General features: G+C 46.1%; 1 protein-coding gene across 2 annotated transcripts in view; it reads left to right on the forward strand.

Annotated features, from left to right (window-relative positions):
• The first annotated feature begins 1,341 nt into the window (after positions 1 to 1,341).
• The window catches only part of CES1 (carboxylesterase 1), a 35,266-nt gene continuing 15,288 nt past the window's right edge, over positions 1,342 to 21,319 (forward strand). Inside the window, exons 1-5 of one of the 2 annotated variants that reach the window (XM_082436999.1) lie at positions 1,342 to 1,450; positions 4,840 to 5,047; positions 15,406 to 15,550; positions 18,300 to 18,433; positions 20,649 to 20,802. In XM_082436999.1, coding sequence (XP_082293125.1) covers positions 1,399 to 1,450; positions 4,840 to 5,047; positions 15,406 to 15,550; positions 18,300 to 18,433; positions 20,649 to 20,802 — 693 coding nt within the window. In that variant the 5' untranslated portion in view covers positions 1,342 to 1,398. The remainder of the gene's footprint in view (positions 1,451 to 4,839; positions 5,048 to 15,405; positions 15,551 to 18,299; positions 18,434 to 20,648; positions 20,803 to 21,319) is intronic. The other variant, XM_082437000.1, reaches the window with a different exon arrangement.

Genomic DNA, 21,319 nt, shown 5'->3' on the forward strand with positions numbered 1-21,319 from the left:
CCTGCCAATGCAAGGGACACGGATTCGAGCCCTGGTCAGAGAAGATCCCACATGCCACAGAGCAACTAAGCACATGCGCTACAACTACTGAGCCTGCGTGCCACAACTACTGAAGCCCCCGTGCCTAGAGCCCGTGCTCTGCAACAAGAAGCCACCCCAGTGAGAAGCTCGCGCACCGCAACAAAGAGCAGCCCCCGCTCGCCACAACTAGAGAAAGCCCACGCGCAGCAACGAAGACCCAACGCAGCCAAAAATAAATAAATAAATAAATAGAGGTGTGCATCACTAGTTTGAGTGAAAGCATAGTATTTCCTTAGGCAGCTGTACCAGAATGTATTTAGAGAATGTCCTGTTGTTCAACATTTAATAATTCTATAAAACAGGCTTTGAGCATTTTCCTTGTGTCCCTAGTGGGTAAGTGGCACTTTCACAGGTGTACTCAGAGCACTTTGTATCCCTTTACTTTGGTGCTTTCAGATTGCATTGCAATCTACCTATCACCTCTCCCTGCATCTGTCTTATTTATTACATGGTGAGCTCCTCCAGGAGATGGAACATGTCTTGAATTTATCTTTGTATCCATTGCACTTAGCATAGTGCCAAGTATTTGGTAAATGTTTGGAGGATGAATGAATAAGTGAAATAATGAATAAATGGAAGGAAGAATGGAGGGATGGATGAATGAATAATTAGAGGCAAAGACTGTAGAGAGATGGAGTCCCTTTATTGTAAGAACATTCTGTCCAAAGATCCCTGCCTGGAGAGGGAATGAGTTCCCTGACCCTGCAGGTGTGCAACAGGAGGCTGAGTCACTTAGCAGGAATATTGTAAAGTTAATTTAGGCATCAGAAGGGAGACTGAATGAAATTTAAGATGTTTCCAAAATAAGAGCACGGAACTCTATGAAATAGAAGCCCAGGGAAATGAAAAGATTTGCCCTTAATTCCCCAGCTGGGCAGCTGTGGGTCTGGGAGTTGCTCTGAAAGTTTTCAAGTTGTTCTGAGGACCCCAGACCACAGCCTCCCCTTGTCCAAAGGCCTCTGTGTGCTGGTGTCTGCCTTGGGTAGCTCACAGCGCACTAAGGCTAGAGTCCGGGAAGGGAGAAACGCTTATGAAACAAATCGTTGAACCTGGAGGTGGCTACCTGTAATTGGAGAGTAAAGTCCGGGCTCTTGATTTAAAAGAAGGTAAATTCTGGGTGGGCATGGCTTACAGCCCTAAACAGCAGCCCACAGGGAAGGGTGGGAGAGCTTTTCTGTTATTTCCAGATTAGGCTACTGAGCAACTGGGGCGGGAGCCTGTGCAGAGAGCTGGGGGCGGGAGCTGGGGGCGGGGACTGGAACAGCCCCTCTGAGCAGTGCCGAGACCTGCGGGCACAGGAGCTGCTGTCCTTCCACGATGTGGCTGTTCGCTCTGGTCTTGTCCTCCCTCACCACTTTCACGGCTTGGGGTGAGTCCTCCTAAATTCAAATAGCGGGGGACCTTTGGAAATCCTTGTGGGGGACAAGGGGAAGGAGTGACAGGCCCGGTTCTGCAGCAGCGCACGCTCTGTGGACTTGGACCGTCTAGCCCAGCCGGTCCCCCGCGGCAGGAGACACAGGGGACGATAAACATCCTAGGCTCGGCTGCACGCTGCCACACCGGAGGGGGACCACCAGCTAACCTCCTGCATCCCAGTTGAGGACTTTGGAGAGCTCCACATCTTTTCCTCTTGATTACTAATACGGACTGTGGCCAAATCCTGGAGCTTGGCTTACCAGAATATTAATACCGCCTCTGGAGGCAGAGTGTGTGTGTTTGCATGCCAGCTCAGCACTTACTAGCACTGTGAGCTTAGGCAAAGGACTTCCTTTTTCTGTGCCTCAGTTTCCCCCTCTATAAAATGGGGGTGACAGCTGTGTCTACATCATTAGGCTGTCGTGAGGTTGAAATGCGCTGTTGTTTCTGAGAGAGTGCCTGGAATGGAGAGAGGGCAAAAAAGGGATAAAGAAGTTGTTTTAAAAGACAGTGTATCGGAACTTCCCTGGCGGTCCAGTGGTTAAAGACTCTGCACTTCTACTGCAGGGGGCGCAGGTTTGATCCCTGGTCGGGGAACTAAGATCCCGCATGCCTCGCAGGGCAGCCAGAAAAAAAAAGACAGTGTATTAATAGACAATTTGGGGTATTCTAAGGCCCACAGATCAGGAACCAACTGTCATTGAAAAGATGGTTTATGACTCAATTTCCCCAGAGGAAGGAGTACGGAACTACCATGGTGGGCCTGGAGGTGAAGCCCTGGATGGGTCATGAGGCACAGGGAAGAAGGAGGAGCTAGGGGTAAGGGGCTTTATCTTGGTTGCTGGGGGGAAGGAAGAGGTGAAGCAGAATAAGCAAAGTAGCCAATTTCAACAGGTTCTGGGGCTTAGGGACTACACACTTGTCAGGTACTTGGCCTGGAGTGATTAGGGCAGGATGATAGTGGCCAGATGTGGAGGGCCTGATAAAGAAGGTAGTTGGGGTACAGGCTCTGGCACGCTTGAAGGGGAAGTTCATTCCTATCATTAGGGATTGGCGAACTCTGGGAGGGGCAGTCCCTCCAGAATCAGCAAGGCCCCAGATGTCAAGGCATCAGAATACAGAACATGAAACACCTGGTTAATACAAGGGTGCAGCAAGGGACCTCAGAATGCATCTGTGCCATTTTATAGATGGGGAAACTGAGACTCAGAGAGGGACATGTACATGCCCAAGGTCAACCGGAAAATCATGCTCTGAATTCTATCTCTATCTCCTGAGTCCAGAGCCAGTGCTCTGGCTGTCAGTGCACTGACAGCCCAGGCTCCACTGGGTTTTATCTTCCTCCTGGTGCTATGATACTGTGAGAGGCCTGGAACTGAGGGTAAGAGCAGAGTAAGAACCAAATTAGGGGCAGGTTATTCCCTTACTGCTGTTTACCCCCTGGCAGGGCCACGCCAGTTCCACCTTTAGAAAGTCCATACTGGGAACTTCCCTGGTGGCACAGTGGTTAAGAATATGCCTGCCAATGCCGGGGACATGGGTTTGAGCCCTGGTCCAGGAAGATCCCACATGCTGTGGAGCAACTAAGCCCGTGCGCCCCAACTGCTGAGCCTGTGCTCTAGAGCCCACGTGCCACAGCTACTGAGCCCACACGCTGCAACTACTGAAGCCACATGCCTTGAGCCTGTGGTCTGCAACAAGAGAAGCCACCGCAATGAGAAGCCCACGCACCGCAACGAAGAGTAGCCCCCACTCGCCGCAACTAGAGAAAGCCCACGTGCAGAAACCAAGACCCAACACAGACAAAAATAAATAAAATTTAAAAAAAAAGAAAGTCCATACTGGCTGCCTCCATTTCCTCAGTTACTTCATCTGAAAAATGGGCATATTGATGTCTACCTAGCAAGGCTTTTGTGAAGATTAGTTTAAAGGAACTGGAATGCCCATGTGGCACATAATAAGTGCTCAATATACAAACATTACATATAACACAAGTGGTAACTGCTGCTGTTACCAGGATTGCCTATACCTCTCAGCCAATCACCCACTTTTTCACCCTCGCCAGTTGGACGTCTGTCCACTTCATCTCTCTTGAAGGTTATCATCGGATTTGTCTGTAAGACCAAATCTGGGTTATTCTTTTCTGTTCTGGCCACATACTTTGAGGGAGAGGTTGACCTTTTGTCTATATCTAAAGGGCAACAACTGGGAGGATGAGAGGCTGGAAATCGTTTCCTGTTAGGATGCTTAAACAAACTGAAGCTGTTGAGGACGGACAAGAGAAGACTTGAGGGATGGGTATGAACATGGGTCACTAAGGCTGCCTGTCACATGAAGGTGCAGGATGTCCCAGAGCAGGTAGGACCAGGACTGATGTGGCAGCTTCGGGGAGATGCATTTCAGCTCAGTGAGAAAGAACTGTCTGCTCCATGAGAAGGGGACAGACGGAATCTGAGCCCCAGTCTCTCTGCCTCTGGATGACCCTGCTCAGAGCCAGCAGAAGGGGCCTCTTCAAGCTGATTGTGTCACTCTCTGTTACTCCAGGACGGTTCACTGCTGCTCATTTACCCACTAAATAAAGCCCGAATCACTGGCCTGGCGTTTGAGACCCTCGCAGACATGAACCTGTCTCATCCAGGATTATGTTCCACCCCCATTACTCTTCCTGACCCAAATGGGCCCATCGCTCTTCCTCAAGCAGGTCTTGCACTTTGCTGTCGCAGAGCCTCACCTCTGCACAATCTCATCTCTGTTTATACCTTTAACCACCCTCTTCCACCTCCCCTTGTCACTCCTCCCACTACTGCAAGTCCCAGCTCCAAGGTCACTGCCTCCATGAAGCCACCAGTCAGAAGGCCTCGCTCCCTCTTCTGTCTCCTATGGCACCCTACTTGGTACCTCTCTCAGGACACGGACCACTTTCCTCCCAGCAGTAGGGTCAGGTATATGTGGCTCATCCCCCACATAAGGTCAGATTTCTGAGGAGAGCAGCCGGCTCTTGTTCATCCTCTCATCCAGCGTGCAGCTCGGCACCAGCATCCGGTGATTGTTTCCACATGCTCCTAAGTGTGGAAACCGAATGCCGTCTTCATTCCCAGTGGCTCTTCTTTTTGCATTTATGTCTTATTTGATGCTGTTATACCTCCAATTGCAATTCGCTCCTTCGGATAGAGCTGTGAGTTAGGAAGGACAGTTAGCTTCATTCTCTCTTACATAAGAAGAAACTGAGGCTTAGAGAGTTGAGGGGACATTCAAGATCACGTGGCAAAAGTAACAAAATTCACCCAGAATCCAGTTCACACCTTCACCACTGACATGTCCTCATTTCCTCTCAATGTCCAGCAGGGCAACCACCCTCACCGCCTGTTGTGGACACCGCGCAGGGCAAAGTCCTGGGGAAATATGTCAGCTTAGAAGGTTTTGCACAGCCTGTGGCCGTTTTCCTGGGAGTCCCTTTTGCCAAGCCCCCTCTTGGATCCTTGAGGTTTGCTCCGCCGCAGCCTGCAGAACCGTGGATCTTCGTGAAGAATACCACCTCTTACCCTCCCATGTAAGTCAGGGTGTGACTTTGGCATCTTCCAGTGGGGATGTTAGCCTCAAAGGGATGCAGGAAGGAGCCAAGGCAATCCTCTGAGTGGTTCATACTTCATCCTGGAATCCTCAAGATATTGTAGATCGTTAAAAACATTCCAGAACTCTCATAGCATTCTAGAGCCCTTTATTCAACTAATATTTATTGAGCAAATTTGCCAGGCATTTTCTCGTTTCCTGGAATCTATTAGTGAACAGAACAAAGATCCCACCTTCATGGAGCTTGCATTCTAGCAGGGGCAGATAGATAGTAAACAATATGCAAATTAATACATAGACTATACAATATGTTAGAATATGATAGGTGCTGTGGAAAAAAATAGAAAGTTGAGCAGGTGAGGGGCTTCAAAAGTAATGATTCTGTTAACCTAAAACAATAAAACAACCAGATATTTTACCAGCAAAACCAGAGATTTATTTGGGAGCAGCAGAGAATTGCAGTTGGGGACATGCAACTATGGCAAACCACATGCAAGTCTGGTAAAAGGAAAGGAAACTCTTTTATAGAGCCGAAGGGGAAATTAGGAGGCACTGTTATAAACAAAAAGTCCATTGGAGGAAACTGGGAGTTTGTTATGTAGTGGCTTTTAATTGGCTGAGTAATGACAGTCTCTGATTGGCTGAGCTGTTGCCAGGCAAGGAGGAAATCTTTCTTGTAGTAAAGTGTCACTTCTGGTCAGAGGTGCACAGTATGTCTCTTCCTAGGGGTATCTGTATTGAGGTGGAGTGATATCTTCCTGAGATCTCCCCCTCCTGACCTCCAGATTCCATTTTAGTGAGGGTTCTCTTTATTAATTTTCACAGTTCTATTCATTTTCCTTCTTGAACTTTACCATAGTGGGAAGTGAGGTGGGCCAGGAGATGTGTGGGTGGGTAGTGCTTTGGGGTGTTGACTGGGCAAGTTCTCAACTCCCAAGTGTGTCTAGCTACCTAGCCACAAGCAGAACAATGGTTGATGTGTTCTAGTTAGCTGGTCAAGTTGGGCAAGAAGACTCACAACTGTCCCCCAAGGCACCTTAGATGTCTACAAGCATTGATTCAGACCTTATTTATCTCAGCAAGAGATTTCTAATAATTTCCAGGGTCCTGCCTCTTGCTGAATTTTCTTCTCTTCTGTCCTTACTCCCTTCCTTCCTTACTTCTTCCATTCTTTTAAAATAATATTCATTCTTTTTATTTCCTGATTGCAATTAATATGTTTTATTTATTTTTATTGCAAGTATACATTTTATTTCCTGATTGTAAGTACTAAGTAATACATACTTATTACATAAAAGTGAGAAAGTATAGATAAGTAAAGGTAAGAAAATGAAAATCATACACAACTCCACCACCTAGCAAGAACTGCTGTTCATATTTTAGATTCTATTTTTCCAGTCTTTTATCTGTTGCATAATTTCTCCCTTAAAATGTAATCACATAATTTTCTGTACCCAATTCTAATGTGTGTGGTTTTTCCCCCGTACCAAAAAGCAGTTCTCACACACCATATGTGTGTCCAACAATTTAGCTAATTCTGATGCTCTCTTCCCAGAGATAGCATCAGATTCCACAGATTAAGGGCTCAGCTCCACAGTAACACCCTCTGCTTCAGATGCCAGTTCCAAGTCCAAGTTGTCACCTATGCTTCTGACCAGCTGGCTATAAATTAGAGGTTCCTGTGACCCCCTCCTTAGGTTCTATTAATTTGCCATTGCAGCTCGCAGAACTCAGGAAATTAGTTTTCTCACTAGACTACCAGTTTATTATGAAGGGTATTAAAGGATACAAGCCAGTAGCCAGATGAAGAGATCCATAAGGTGAGGTCCCTAACAAAGGAGCATCCATCCATCCTTCTGGAGTTTGGGACCCAGCACGGTGGCCCTTAGAAGAGTTCTGGTTCAACAACCAGGACACTCGCTGAACCCTGTCCTTTTGGATTTTATGGAGCCTTCATTACATGGACAGGATGATTGAAAGCATTGGTCACTGGTGATTGATTCCTCTCCAGCCCATCTCCCCTTTCCAGAGGTCAGGGGGCTGTGACGCAAAGTTCCAACCCTCTAATCACATGGTTGTTCCTCTGGCAACCAGTTCCTGCCCTTAGATGAGAACCAAAAGTCACCTCATTAACCCAACAGTATACACCACTCAGGAGATTTCAAGGGTTTTAAGAGCTCTTCAGCAGAAACTGGACAAAGATCAAATACATATTTCTTCTTATATCACAATATCATATTACACGATACAGATACTTTATTTTTTTTAATTTATTTATTTTAATTTATTTATTTTTGGCTGCATTGTGTCTTTGTTGCTGCACGCGGGCTTTCTCTAGTTGCGGCCAGCGGGGGCTACTCTTCGTTGTGGTGCTCAGGCTTCTCATGGCAGTGGCTTTTGCTGTTGTGGAGCACAGGCTCTAGGCACACGGGCTTCAGTAGTTGTGGCGCATGGGCTCAGTAGTTGTGGCTCACAGGCTTAGGTGCTCTGCGGCATGTGGGAACTTCCCGGACCAGGGCTCGAACCCATGTCCCCTGCATTGGCAGGCGGATTCTTAACCACTGCGCCACCAGGGAAACCCCAAGACAGATACTTTAGATGCCTGTTTTGCTCATGAAAGTATATCATGAACATCATTCTATGTCATTAAATATCACACCCTGACATTTAATAGCTGCATTACATTGCATATTGAATCACGATTTATTTACCGCATCTCTTATTTGGGATTATTAATTGTTCTTGATGATTTTGATAATATAAGTAGCACTATGATGAATATCCTGTAGCTAGATCTTCATGCATGTTCATAAATATTTTTGGATAAGTTCTAAGTAATAACATTTCCGAGTAAGAGTATTTTAAAAATTTCCCTTCAGAAATATTCCAACTGCATCCCTTTAATTAATATATGAAAACCTCCATTAACTGAATTTTTAGCAATGTTTTGGGTTATTAAAAATGATTTTGGGCTATTGAGTAGGCAAAATAATGATAATTTTTATTATCATCATCATTATATATATGATTATTCTCTTTATTCTACATTTATCTGAATACTAGTGACATTGACTTATTTTCTCTTTTTAAACTTTTGATTGTCTTCTTTTATGAATATTATGCCCCTTGCCTTGGTGATCTGGGGAAAGTTCCCCCGGGATGGAAATCAAGAGTTTATCTTTGGGGCTCTGACTCTGCCACTTGACAGCTGTGTCATCCAAGCACCTCAGTGCTTCAGTTACCTCATCAACATACTGGAGGCAGTCATGCTGTTTTGTGGGGACACTGAGATCTGGAAATGTGGCTTATAATGTCCTTGGAAACATAAACACTACATAGTATGGTTCTTTCTGGCTGTGTGACCTTGGGCAGATTCTCTAACCTCTCTGTGCCTCAGTTTCTCAACTGTAAAATGGGGATAATAATAGAACCTAAATCATGGGGCTGATGTGAAGATTAAATGAGTTAATATATAAGCAGTATTTAAAGCAACAGTTGGTGAGAGAGCACCAGAATCACAACTAACTGCTGAACAATCATTGACAGGAAGACACTGGAACTCACCAAAAAGATACCCCACATCCAAAGACAAAGGAGAAGCCACAATGAGACTGTTAGAGGGGTGCAATCACAATAAAATCAAATCCCATAACTGCTGGGTAGGTGACTCACAAACTGGAGAACACCTATACCACAGAAGTCCACCCACTGGAGTGAAGGTTCTGAGCCCCACATCAGGCTTCCCAACCTGGGGGCCTGGCAATGGGAGGAGGAATTCCCAGAGAATCAGACTTTGAAGGCTAGTGGGATTTGATTTCAGGACTTTGACAGGACTGGGGGAAACAGAGACTCCACTCTTGGAGGGCACACACAAAGTAGTGTGTGTATGAGAACCCAGGGGGAAGGAGCAGTGACCCCATCGGAGACTGAACCAGACCTACCTGCTAGTGTTGCAGGGTCTCCTGCAGAGGTGGGGGGCGGCTGTGGCTCACTGCAGGGACAAGGACACTGGCAGCAGAAGTTCTGGGAAGTACTCTTTGGTGTGAGCCCTCCAGAGTCCACCATTAGCCCCACCAAATAGCCTGCAGGGTCCAGTGCTGGGTCACCTCAGGCCAAACAACCAACAGGGAGGGAACTCAGCCCCACGCATCAGCAGACAAGCAGATTAAAGTTGTACTGAGCTCTGCCCACCAGAGCAACACCCAGCTCTACCCACCACCAGTCCCTCCCATCAGGAACCTCGTACAAGACTCTTAGGTAGCCTCATCCACCAGAGGGCAGACAGCAGAAGCAAGAAGAACTACAGTCCTGCAGCCTATGGATCGAAAACCACATTCACAGAAAGAGAGACAAAATGAAAAGGGAGAGGAATATGTACCAGATGAAGGAACAAGATAAGACACCAGAAAAACAACTAAATGAAGTACAGATAGGCAACCTTCCAGGAAAAGAATTCAGAATAATGATAGTGAAGATGATCCAGGACCTCAGAAAAAGAATGGAGGCAAAGATTGAGAAGATGCAAGAAATGATTAACAAAGACCTAGAAGAATTAAAGAAAAAACAGAGATGAACAATACAATGACTGAAATGAAAAATACACTGGAAGGAATCAATAGCAGAATAACTGAGGCAGAAGAACAGATAAGTGACCTGGAAGACAGAATGGTGGAAATCACTGCCACGGAACAGAATAAAGAAAATAGAATGAAAAGAAATGAAGACAGCCTAAGAGACCTCTGGGACAACATTAAACACACCAACATTCACATTATAGGGGTCCCAGAAGGAGAAGAGAGAGAAAAAGGACCCAAGAAAATATTTGAAGAGATTATAGTCGAAAACTTCCCTAACATGGGAGAGGAAATAGCCACCCAAGTCCAGGAAACACAGAGAGTCCCATACAGGATAAACCCAAGGAGAAACACGCTGAGACACATAGTAATCAAACTGACAAATATTAAAGACAAAGAAAAACTATTAAAAGCAACAAGGGAAAAACAACAAATAACATACAAGGGAACTCCCATAAGGTTAAGAGCTGATTTCTCAGCAGAAACTCTACAAGCCAGAAGGGAGTGACACAATATATTTAAAGTGATGAAAGGGAAGAACTTACAACCAAGATTACTCTACCCAGCAAGGATCTCATTCAGATTTCACAGAGAAATCAAAAGCTTTACAGACAAGCAAAAGCTAAGAGAATTCAGCACCACCAAACCAGCTTTACAACAAATGCTAAAGGAACTTCTGTAAGTGGGAAACAGAAGAGAAGAAAAGGACCTACAAAAACAAACCCTAAACAATTAAGAAAATGGTAATAGGAACATGCATATCGATAATTACCTTAAACGTGAATGGATTAAATGCTCCAGCCAAAAGACACAGGCTCACTGAATGGATACAAAAACAAGAACTGTATATATGCTGTCTACAGGAGACCCACTTCAGACCTACAGACACATACAGACTGAAAGTGAGGGGATGGAAAAAGATATTCCATGCAAATGGAAATCAAAAGAAAGCTGGAGTAGCAATATTCATATCAGATAAAATAGACTTTAAAATAAAGAATGTTACAAAAGACAAGGAAGGACACTGCATAATGGTCAAGGGATCAATCCAAGAAGATATAACACTTATAAATATATATGCACCCGACATAGGAAGACCTCAATACGTAAGGCAAATGCTAACGGCTATAAAAGAGGAAATCAACAGTAACACAATAATAGTGGGGGACTTTAACACCTCCCTTACACCAATGGACAGATCATCCAGACAGAAAATTAATAAGGAAACAAAAGCTTTAAATGACACAATAGACCAGGTAGATTTAATTGATATTTATAGGACATTCCCTCCAAAAACGGCAGATTTACACTTTCTTCTCAAGTGCACATGGAACATTCTCTAGGATAGATCACATCTTGGGTCACAAATCAAGCCTCGGTAAATTTAATAAAATTGAAATCATATCAAGCATCTCTTCTGACCACAACGCTATGAGATTAGAAATCAGTTACAGGGAAAAACACGTGGAGGATGAACAATACGTTACTGAATAACCAAGAGATCACTGAAGAAATCAAAGAGGAAATCAAAAAATACCTAGAGACAAATGACAACGAAAACATGATGATCCAAAACCCACGGGATGCAGCAAAAGGAATTCTAAGAGGGAAGCTTGTAGCAATACAATGCTACCTAAAGAAACAAGAAAAATCTCAAATAAACAATCTAAACTTTCACCTAAAGGAACTAGAGAAAGAAGAACAAACAAAACCCAGAGTTAGTAGAAGTAAAGAAATCATAAAGACCAGAGCAGAAGTAAATGAAATAGAAACAAAGAAAACAGTAGCAAAGATCAATAAAACTAAAAGCTGCTTCTTTGAGAAGATAAACAAAATTGATAAACCTTTAGCCAGACTTATCAAGAAAAAGGGGGAAAGGACTCAAATCAATAAAATTAGATGAAAAAGGAGAAGTTACAACAGACACCGCAGAAATGCAAAGCATCATAAGAGACTACTACAAGCAACTCTATGCCAATAAAATGGACAACCTGGAAGAAATGGACAAATTCTTAGAAAGGTATAACCTTCCAAGACTGAACCAGGAAGAAATAGAAAATATGAACAGACCAATCACAAGTCATGAAATTGAAACTGTGATTAAAAATCTTCCAACAAACAAAAGCCCAGGACCAGATGGCTTCACAGGTGAGTTCTATCAAACATTTAGAGAAGAGCTGACACCCATCCTTCTCAAACTCTTCCAAAAAATTGCAGAGGAAGAAACACTCCCAAACTCAGTCTATGAGGCCACCATCACCCTGATACCAAAACCAAATAAAGATACTACAAAAAAAGAAAATTACAGACCAACATCACTGATGAATATAGATGCAAAAATCCTCAACGAAATACTAGCAATCAGAATCCAACAACACATTAAAAGGATCATACAGCATGACCAACTGGGATCTATCCCAGGGACGCAAGGATTCTTCAGTATATGCAAATTAATCAATGTGATACACCATATTAACAAACTGAAGGATAAAAACCATATGATCATCTCAATAGATGCAGAAAAAGCTTTCGGCAAAATTCAACACTGATTTATGATAAAAACTCTCCAGAAAGTGGGCATAGAGGGAACCTACCTCAACATAATAAAGGCCATATAGGACAAACCCACAGCCAACATCATTCTCAATGGTGAAAAGCTGAAAGGATTTCCTCTAAGATCAGGAACAAGACAAGGATGTCCACTCTCACCACTATTATTCCACAAAGTTTTGGAAGTCCTAGAAATCAGAGAAGAAAAAGAAATAAAAGGAATACAAATTGGAAAAGAAGAAGTAAAACTGTCACTGTTTGCAGATGACATGATAGTATACAGAGATAATCCTAAAGATGCTATCAGAAAGCTACTAGAGCTAATCAATGAATTTGGTAAAGTTGCAGGATACAAAATTAATGCACAGAAATCTCTTGCATTCCTATAAACTAACAATGAAAGATCAGAAAGAGAAATTAAGGAAACAATCCCATTCACCACTGCAATAAAAAGAATAAAATACCTAGAAATAAACCACCTAAGGAGGTAAAAGCCATGTACTCAGAAAACTATATGACACTGATGAAAGAAATCAAAGATGACACAATCAGATGGAGAGATATACCACGTTCTTGAATTGGAAGAATCAATATTGTGAAAATGACTCTACTACCCAAAGCAGTCTACAGATTCAATGCAATCCCTATCAAATTGCCAGTGTCATTTTTTACAGAACTAGAACAAAAAATCTTAAAATGTGTATGGAGACACAAAAGATCCCGAATAGCCAAAGCAATCTTGAGGGGATAAAAACGGAGCTGGAGGAATCAGACTCCCTGACTTCAGACTATACTACAAAGCTACAGTAATCAAGACAATATGGTACTGGCACAAAAACAGAAATATAGATCAATGGAACAGGATAGAAAGCCCAGAGATAAACCCATGCACCTATGGTCAACTGTTCTATGACAAAGGAGGCAAGGATATACAATGGAGAAAAGACAATCTCTTCAATAAGTGGTGCTGGGAAAACTGGACAGCTCCATGTAAAAGAATGAAATTAGAACACTCCCTAACACCATACACAAAAATAAACTCAAAATGGATTAAAGACCTAACTGTAAGACCGGACACTATAAAACCCTTAGAGGAAAACATAGGAAGAACACTCTTTGACAAAAATCACAGCAAGATCTTTTTTGACCCACCTCCTAGAGTAATGGAAATAAAAACAAAAATAAACAAATGGGACCTAATTAAACTTAAAAGCTTTTGCACAGCAAAGGAAACCATAAACAAGACGAAAAGACAAACCTCATAATGGGAGAAAATATTTGCAAACAAAGCAACTGACAAAGGATTAACCTCCAAAATTTACAAGCAGCTCATGCAGCTCAATATCAAAAAAACAAACAACCCAATCCCAAAATGGGCAGAAGACCTAAATAGACATTTCTCCAAAGAAGATATACAGATTGCCAACAAGCACATGAAAGGATGCTTAACATCACTAATTGTTAGAGAAATGCAAATCGAAACTACAATGAGGTATCACCTCACACCAGTCAGAATGGCCATCATCAAAAAATCTACAAACAGGGCTTCCCTGGTGGCGCAGTGGTTGAGAATCTGCCTGCCAATGCAGGGGACATGGGTTCGAGCCCTGGTCTAGGAAGATCCCACATGCTGTGGAGCAACTAGGCCCGTGAGCCACAACTACTGAGCCTGCGTGTCTGGAGCCTGTGCTCCGCAACAACAGAGGCCGTGATAGTGAGAGGCCCGCGCACCGCGATGAAGAGTGGCCCCCACTTGCCGCAACTAGAGAAAGCCCTCGCACAGAAACGAAGACCCAACACAGCCAAAAATAAATAAATTTTTAAAAAAAATCTACAGACAATAAATGCTGGAGAGGGTGTGGAGAAAAGGGAACCCTCTTTCACTGTTGGTGGGAATGTAAATTGATACAGCCACTATGGAGAACAGTATGGAGGTTCCTTTAAAAGCTAAAAATAGAACTACCATACCACCCAGCAATCCCACTACTGGGCATATACCCTGAGAAAACCATAATTCCAAAAGAGCCATGTACCACAATGTTCATTGCAGCTCTATTTACAATAGCCAGGACATGGAAGCAACCTAAGTGTCCATCGACAGATGAATGGATAAAGATGTGGCACATATATACAATGGAATATTACTCAGCCATAAAAAGAAACGAAATTGAGTTATTTGTAGTGAGGTAGATGGACCTAGAGTCTGTCATACAGAGTGAAGTAAGTCAGAAAGAGAAAAACAAATATCGTATATTAACGCATATATGTGGAATCTAGAAAAATGGTACAGATGAACCGGTTTGCAGGGCAGAAATAGAGACAAAGATATAGAGAACAAACGTATGGACACCAAGCGGGGAAAGCACGGTGGGGAGTGGTGGTAGTGGTGTGATGAATTGGGAGATTGGGATTGACATATATACATTAATATGTATAAAATAGATAACTAATAAGAACCTGCTGTATAAAAAAATAAATAAAATAAAATTTAAATGATTAAAAATAAAATCTCCTATTAGACCAACCAATAGTTCTTGCCTGTGATGGGTTGATGATAGAATTTTAGCATGTCAGTGCTGCAGGACCCTTATGGAAATCACTCCCCTCATTTACACAGAGGAGCAGACTGGGGCCCAGAGCAGGCAAAGAATTCACCCAAGGAAACCCAGCAAATTAGGCTGAGGCAGGACTAGAACGTAGTTCTCCTAAAGCTGCCCCACAAATATTTCACCTCTGACCTGTTGTAGGCCGTAAATAACTGTCATTTGAGTGATTTCTCCTGGTTTATGGAAGTCTCCCGTGGACTAGAACATGTTTCTCTGTTGGCAGAATATGGTCACCCTGTAGCGGGCATCATACAGCGCCCAGCGGAGAGCTGGTCTGGACCCAGGGCATGCAGGAAATGGTCCTTTCCCAGGCCCATCAGCATATAGGCAGCTTCCTTCCTTGACTCAGGGCCTCCCAAAGGCCCCAGGAAGGGAAGAGGGTCAGGCCTCACCATACCTGGTCCTGGGAGACCTTGGTGAGCCTGAGAAGCCCCCATCGGATGGCCCTGGTAGCCTCCTACCTAACCCAGTGTCTTGAGTCTGGTGAGAACAACTCTATTTACTGCCCTAAACCTGCCAGTGCAAGACGTGGCCTGACCGCAGGAGACATCTCCTTGGTCAGCTCTGATTGAACTTCAAGAATTCTTTTCTCTCCTTGCCCCTCCCAGGTGCTCCCAAGACCCAGTGGTGGGGCAGAGGCTCTCAGAGCTCTTTACCAACAGAAAGGAGAACATTAATCTCAAGTTTTCCGAAGACTGTCTTTACCTAAATATTTACACTCCTGCTGACTTGAGGAAGAGAAGCAGGCTGCCGGTAAGTAGTGGGAACAAATGGGCAAGGCTGGTGTAGACTGGAAGGGGATGAAGGCAGTGTTGGGTTGGGGCGTCTTGGACCAAGGCTGTTCCAGGGGCCCCAGGCTGTTCCCCAGGGGCCCCAGGGCTTTCTTTACCACCACAGCCAAACCTGACATCAGGGAACACAGGTTTTCCACACCTCAGTTTCCCATAGTGACAGACATAGGGCCTCTGGGGGAGTTTGCTGTGCATCTGTAATGCACATTTTAATTTTTCTAAGGTCTCTCATGCTAATAGATGGACAAGAAGGATTACTCTTACTTGTTAGATTAGGAATATGATACCCAGGGTGGCTAAGACATAATTTCCAATAAAGTCAGAGCTGGAAGGAATCTTAGAGGTAAGCCAACAGCCCAACCCTTCCGTTACAGATAGAGAAACTGAAGCCCAGTGAGGGGAAGGCGAGGTCACAGAGTAGGGTTGGCAGGACTAGAGCACGGGTCTCCTGATCTCCAAGTCACGCTCTTTGAGACACACACACTAGCAAGTGGAGCCTGTGTGTGGCCTTTCCTCAGCACACAAAGACCTTCTCTGACAAACTTTCAGTGTCTCAGTGTCACAGGTAGAGGATGCAGAGCCTGGAGCAACAGAGAAGCACTTTCCTTTGCCTTTGCCAACTATCAAGATTTTATTGTAGATAATTTCACTTCCTAATTGTCTTTGACACAAGCTGATGACCCAGTGAGTCAGCATTTCCAGAATAAATGGAAGCCCAGAGATGGGGCAGCCTTCCAGACTCAGGCTGGAGGGTGGCGCTGGTCTGCTGGGAAAGGAGGGGTCAGTGGGGTAGAGACAGGAGGGGTGTGAGCTCCCAGCCATCTCCCAGGAACACCCCTGGCATGGTGCCCAGATGTGGAGGAGGGCATCTGTGAACTTGTGACTAGAAGGTGGCCCTGCACGTGCTTGGCTCAAAGAGGTGGGGACAATTCATTCATTCATTCATGCATTCATTCCCCTAGTACATACTCAGCGCCCCCATATGCATAGGTAGAATTGGGGGTTAAGAGAAAGGAGGAACATAAAACCATGACCACACAGCCCCTGCCTTGGAGGATCTTAGCATCTGGGTTGCACAGAGCTGGACTAGCTTCTTCAGCAAATCACTGCTGACCAGCCCTTGGCTCAGCCTGGACTCAGAGGTGACTGCACACTCAGTCCCTCCGCCCGGAGGTAGGCAGGGATCAGAGGTGTAGGAGGAGCAGGGGCTCCAGGAACCTGAAGCTGGAGAACCTCTACTATGGACACAGGCTCTGGAACCGCAGGGTCTGGGTGTAAATCCTGGTTCCGCCTTTTACTAGCTGAGAGACCTGGCTCTGTTTCCTCAAATCAGGGATAATCGCACACAAGTGTTCAATGATGAATATCAAGATTTATGTCAGTGTCTGACACAGCACACGAGGCAAGTCTTGCTGATGCATTAGTTAGAGTTGAAGGGAAGAAATTCCTCCTGCCCCAACAGCCAGCCTACTGCACCGTGGCCATTGGCTGCCGTGTGCTGGGCAGCTCAACATGTGGACTCTGGAGCCAGACTGCCTGGGTTCAAGTCCTGCCTCCACCGCCTATTAGCTGTGTGACCTCAGGGTTGTTAAGTGCCTCAGTTTTCCTGTCTGTGAAATGGGACAATGGTAGTCCCTATCTCGTGGATGGTTTATTTTTAAATGCTTAGAGCAGTACTTGACACATAGTTCATGTATGAGTTCTTTGATTTTTTTTAATTAACAAAATCATTTTTTTTTAATTTATTTATTTTATTTATTTATTATTTTTGGCTGCGTTGGGTCTTCATTGCTGCGCACGGGCTTTCTCTAGTTGTGGCGAGCGGGGGGCTACTCTTTGTTGTGGTACACGGGCTTCTCATTGCGGTGGCCTCTCTTGTAACAGAGCACGGGCTCTAGGCACCTGGGCTTCAGTAGTTGTGGCACACGGGCTTAGTTGCTCCGCGGCATGTGGGATCTTCCCGGACCAGGGCTCGAACCTGTGTCCCCTGCATTGGCAGGTGGATTCTTAACCACTGCACCACCAGGGAAGCCCTAACAAAATCATTATACTATTATTTTAGCCATTCTCACTTTCTTGCTATGTGAACTCTTTAAATTCAGGGCCATGCATTATAAATTGTCATGTCCACTCTCAGCCTCAATTCTTACCACAGTCCCTGGCACCTAGTAGGTTTTCAGATCATATTCATCAAATGATTGAAGACTTCTTAGAGGAGGTGGCTTTTAGGCTGGTCTTTGGAGGATGGGTGAAATCTGGGGAGCAGAGGAGGCAGCGGGAAGGCCTATTAAGAAGAGGTACCACCCGGGGCGTGTGCTTCATGACATGATCATCATTCACGTGAGAAGTTTATTTCACCACACAAAAGGTAACTAAGGTGAAGCTGAAATAAGCTTCTAAGCAAGGGCCGTTGCATGCAGAGTGTGCTGAGCTGCGTGAGGGGTCCAGGAGTGAGGGCGGGGGGAGTGTTGGGGAGAAGATGACGCTCTTAGCCTTGGCTGTTCCCATGATGATGTTCTCAGCATGAAGAGCCCTGGCAGGAGGTGGCACTGGGGCAGGGGAGACAGGCAAGGGCAGCCAGGGTGCACTGAGTGGGGTGGTGGCCTGGGCCACAGCTGGGAGAACGGGTAGGTGACCAAACCAGACCGCCTCTTGAGGTCTTTCCCGGCTCTGCTTCCTGTGACCTGTATGGTTGCTTCCTCCCCGTCCAGGTGATGGTGTGGATCCACGGAGGAGGTCTGATGTTGGGCGGGGCATCAACCTATGATGGGCTGGCCCTCTCTGCCCATGAAAACGTGGTGGTGGTGACCATTCAGTACCGCCTGGGCATCTGGGGATTCTTCAGGTAAGACACTGGACTCTCTTCACGGCACATTGACCCTCAGTGTGGGAGTGCTAGGACCCCACTCTGGTCATGCAAGCCCTCAAAGGGTTCTTTGCTAGGTTCCCTACTAAGACGTGCAAGTCCCCTCATAATTGGGCTCTACCTACCTTCTCCTTCCCCAGCCACCCTGGTCCACTTACTTGCATGTAAAATGCCTAATCTGCCTGACAAGCTCCTATTATGCCTGCAAAGCCCAACCCAAATGTTACCTCGTCTGAAATACTCATCTCTTTTTCACCTGTGCTGCCCAGCATGTTGCATGCCTCTAAGATGACAGTTAACATGCAGCGCAGCAGTTAGAGGCTTATACATCTTACCTCATGGGGAAGTAAAGAAGGAGCAGACTCATGTGGGAGCTCCGTAAAGTCTTGTAGGTGGGGGAACGGGTGGCTGGAACTGGGAGGTTGTAACGAGCACCTGACTCCAGTGGACACATCTACTGGGAGGAGCGTAGGGCCCACTCACCCCATTTCCTTCGTGGAGCTTGGCACATGCGTGAGCGAAGGCTCGAGTCTCCTCCGTGGAGTCTCCGTGGGGACAGGAACCGGACTTCCTGCAGGCACAGTTACTGAGCCTTCTCTGAATGCACCAGCCCCAGGACCTCTTGCCCTCAGATGGCTGGTGGGTGGGCTGGGGGAGGGGTGGTCATCTCACTGGAAAGACCTATGGGCTGGAGGAGGGTTGTCCCAGGCGAGTCATGTCCCGGCATGTGTCACCTTCACCGAGACTCCTCATCTCCTTCCCCCACGGCCCACGGCTGCTCCCAGTTACAGTATAACTGCGTACACTCTCCCCCCTTCCTCTCCCCCAGGCTCTCCTCTGCCACGTCAGTCAGGGTTTCAGCCCGACCAGACACCAGACTGCTCTGGTCCAGGTCACCAGTGGTCCAGCCTTGGCAGCAACCGCACGTGATCCCTCAAATCTTCTTGAAAAATTTCCTTCTCTTGGCTCCTGGCCACCTCCTCCCTCATGGCTGCTCCTTCTCGGCCCCTCCCGGGCCCTCCCCCTCGCCCTCCCCATCTCAGCCTCTGTGTGCATCTTCTTCTCTGTCCCACTGGTTCCCTGAGTGACCTTGGGGGCACTTCCAAGCTCCCTATTTTTAGCCCATTTCTCCTTTGAAACCCACAGGTACATCATTAACTACCTCCTGCCATCCCCATGGGACATCTGAGGGCACCTCTCCCTTCCACAGACAAACTTAACCCTTGACTCCCGATGCCCCTCCCCCCAAACACTCCTCCTTTCCCCACAGGGCCTCCTGCTCAGCTGCAGGCAGCTCCACCCTTCCAGTTACTCAGGATAAAAGCCTGTGGGCACTTGGATTCTTTTCTTTTTCTCACACCCCACATCCAGTCACCAGCAAATCCTCTTGGCTCCACCTTTACAATGTATTCAGGATCCAGCCACTTCTCACCTCCTCCCTTGTGGTCACCCTGTTCAAAGCACTCTGTGTCTCTCCCCTGGATTGTTGTAATAACACCTACTTTGTTTAAAAACATTTTATTTCTTTATTTGGTCGTGCTGGTTCTTAGTTGTGGCAGGTGTGCTCCTTAGTTGTGGCTCGCAGGCTCCTTAGTTGCTGCATGTGAACTCTTGGTTGCAGCATGCATGTGGGATCTAGTTCCCTGACCAGGGATCGAACCCAGGCCCCCTGCAATGGGCGTGTGAGTCTTAACCACTGTACCACCAGGGAAGTCCCATAACACCTACTTTTATAACCCTGCTATTTTACACCATGTCTGATCCACACAGTAGCCAAAGTGATCATTTAAGACATAAATGGAATCATGTCATCCCTGCAATGGCTTCCTAACTTACTCAAGATGACATTGACATCCTTACCGAGGCCCTCAGGGCCCTCTGTAGCTGTATGTCCTAGACTCACTCTTTTGTTCACTGGACCCCGGGGCCTTTGCCTGTGCTGTTTCTTCTGCCTGGAATGCCCTTTGGAACTGTAGAATAGTAGATGCTCAATAAATAGATGTGGGATGGATGTGTAGAGCGCTACAGCGGAACAATGCTGCAGGATGGGAGGCAGGTGAAGACCCCAGTGTCAGTGCTGTGGAAGCCCAGCCTTTTCCAGAAGGCTCACCCAGAACCCCAGCCCCATCTGTGGTCCTGAGGGCCCTGCTGTGACATCTCTGCTCTCAACCCCACCCTGTTCTCTTACTCACAGCACAGGGGATGAACACAGCCGGGGGAACTGGGGTCACTTGGACCAGTTGGCCGCACTGCACTGGGTCCAGGAGAACATTGCCAACTTCGGAGGGGATCCAGGCTCTGTGACCATCTTTGGAGAGTCGGCAGGAGGGGAAAGTGTCTCTATTCTTGTAAGTGTTCCTGGCCCTGATGTGGCTACCGATGGGACCCCTTGCAGACCAGCCAGTCTAGTCATGGGACCTTTACTTATAAGACCTGGATTCAAGGCTGACCCTAGTCTGTGCAGTGTCAGATGGTGGAAAGTTACGGCCAAACTCTCCTTGGCCCTCCAGAGCTCAGCTTAGCATCCTGGGGCCATATCTCCAGCCACGGCTGCAACGGAGACATTCCTCCTGTCCTGTGTTGGTTGAGCTCTTACTCTCCTTCCTAATCATTTTACCGTTAGTACTCATCTCACTCCTCTTGGGAAGTAGGGGTGGGTGTAAATTCTGAATAAAAAGAGGCAACCATGAAGTTGGGTGCAATGTCATTATTTGCCTTGAAGCCAGATCTATGGTTCAAGGGGACACGAGCACTAAGAACAGGTCAGAGGCCTCCTCTGAGGAGGTCTGATGGCTTGTTCATGCTCAGGAAGGAGGGCAGCAGTCTCTGGGACTGAGGATGGAGCTGGGCTGGGGGAGGAGGGGT

This window comes from Balaenoptera physalus (genome assembly GCF_965194825.1).
Source record: "Balaenoptera physalus genome assembly, chromosome: 19".
Lineage (NCBI taxonomy): Eukaryota > Metazoa > Chordata > Mammalia > Artiodactyla > Balaenopteridae > Balaenoptera > Balaenoptera physalus.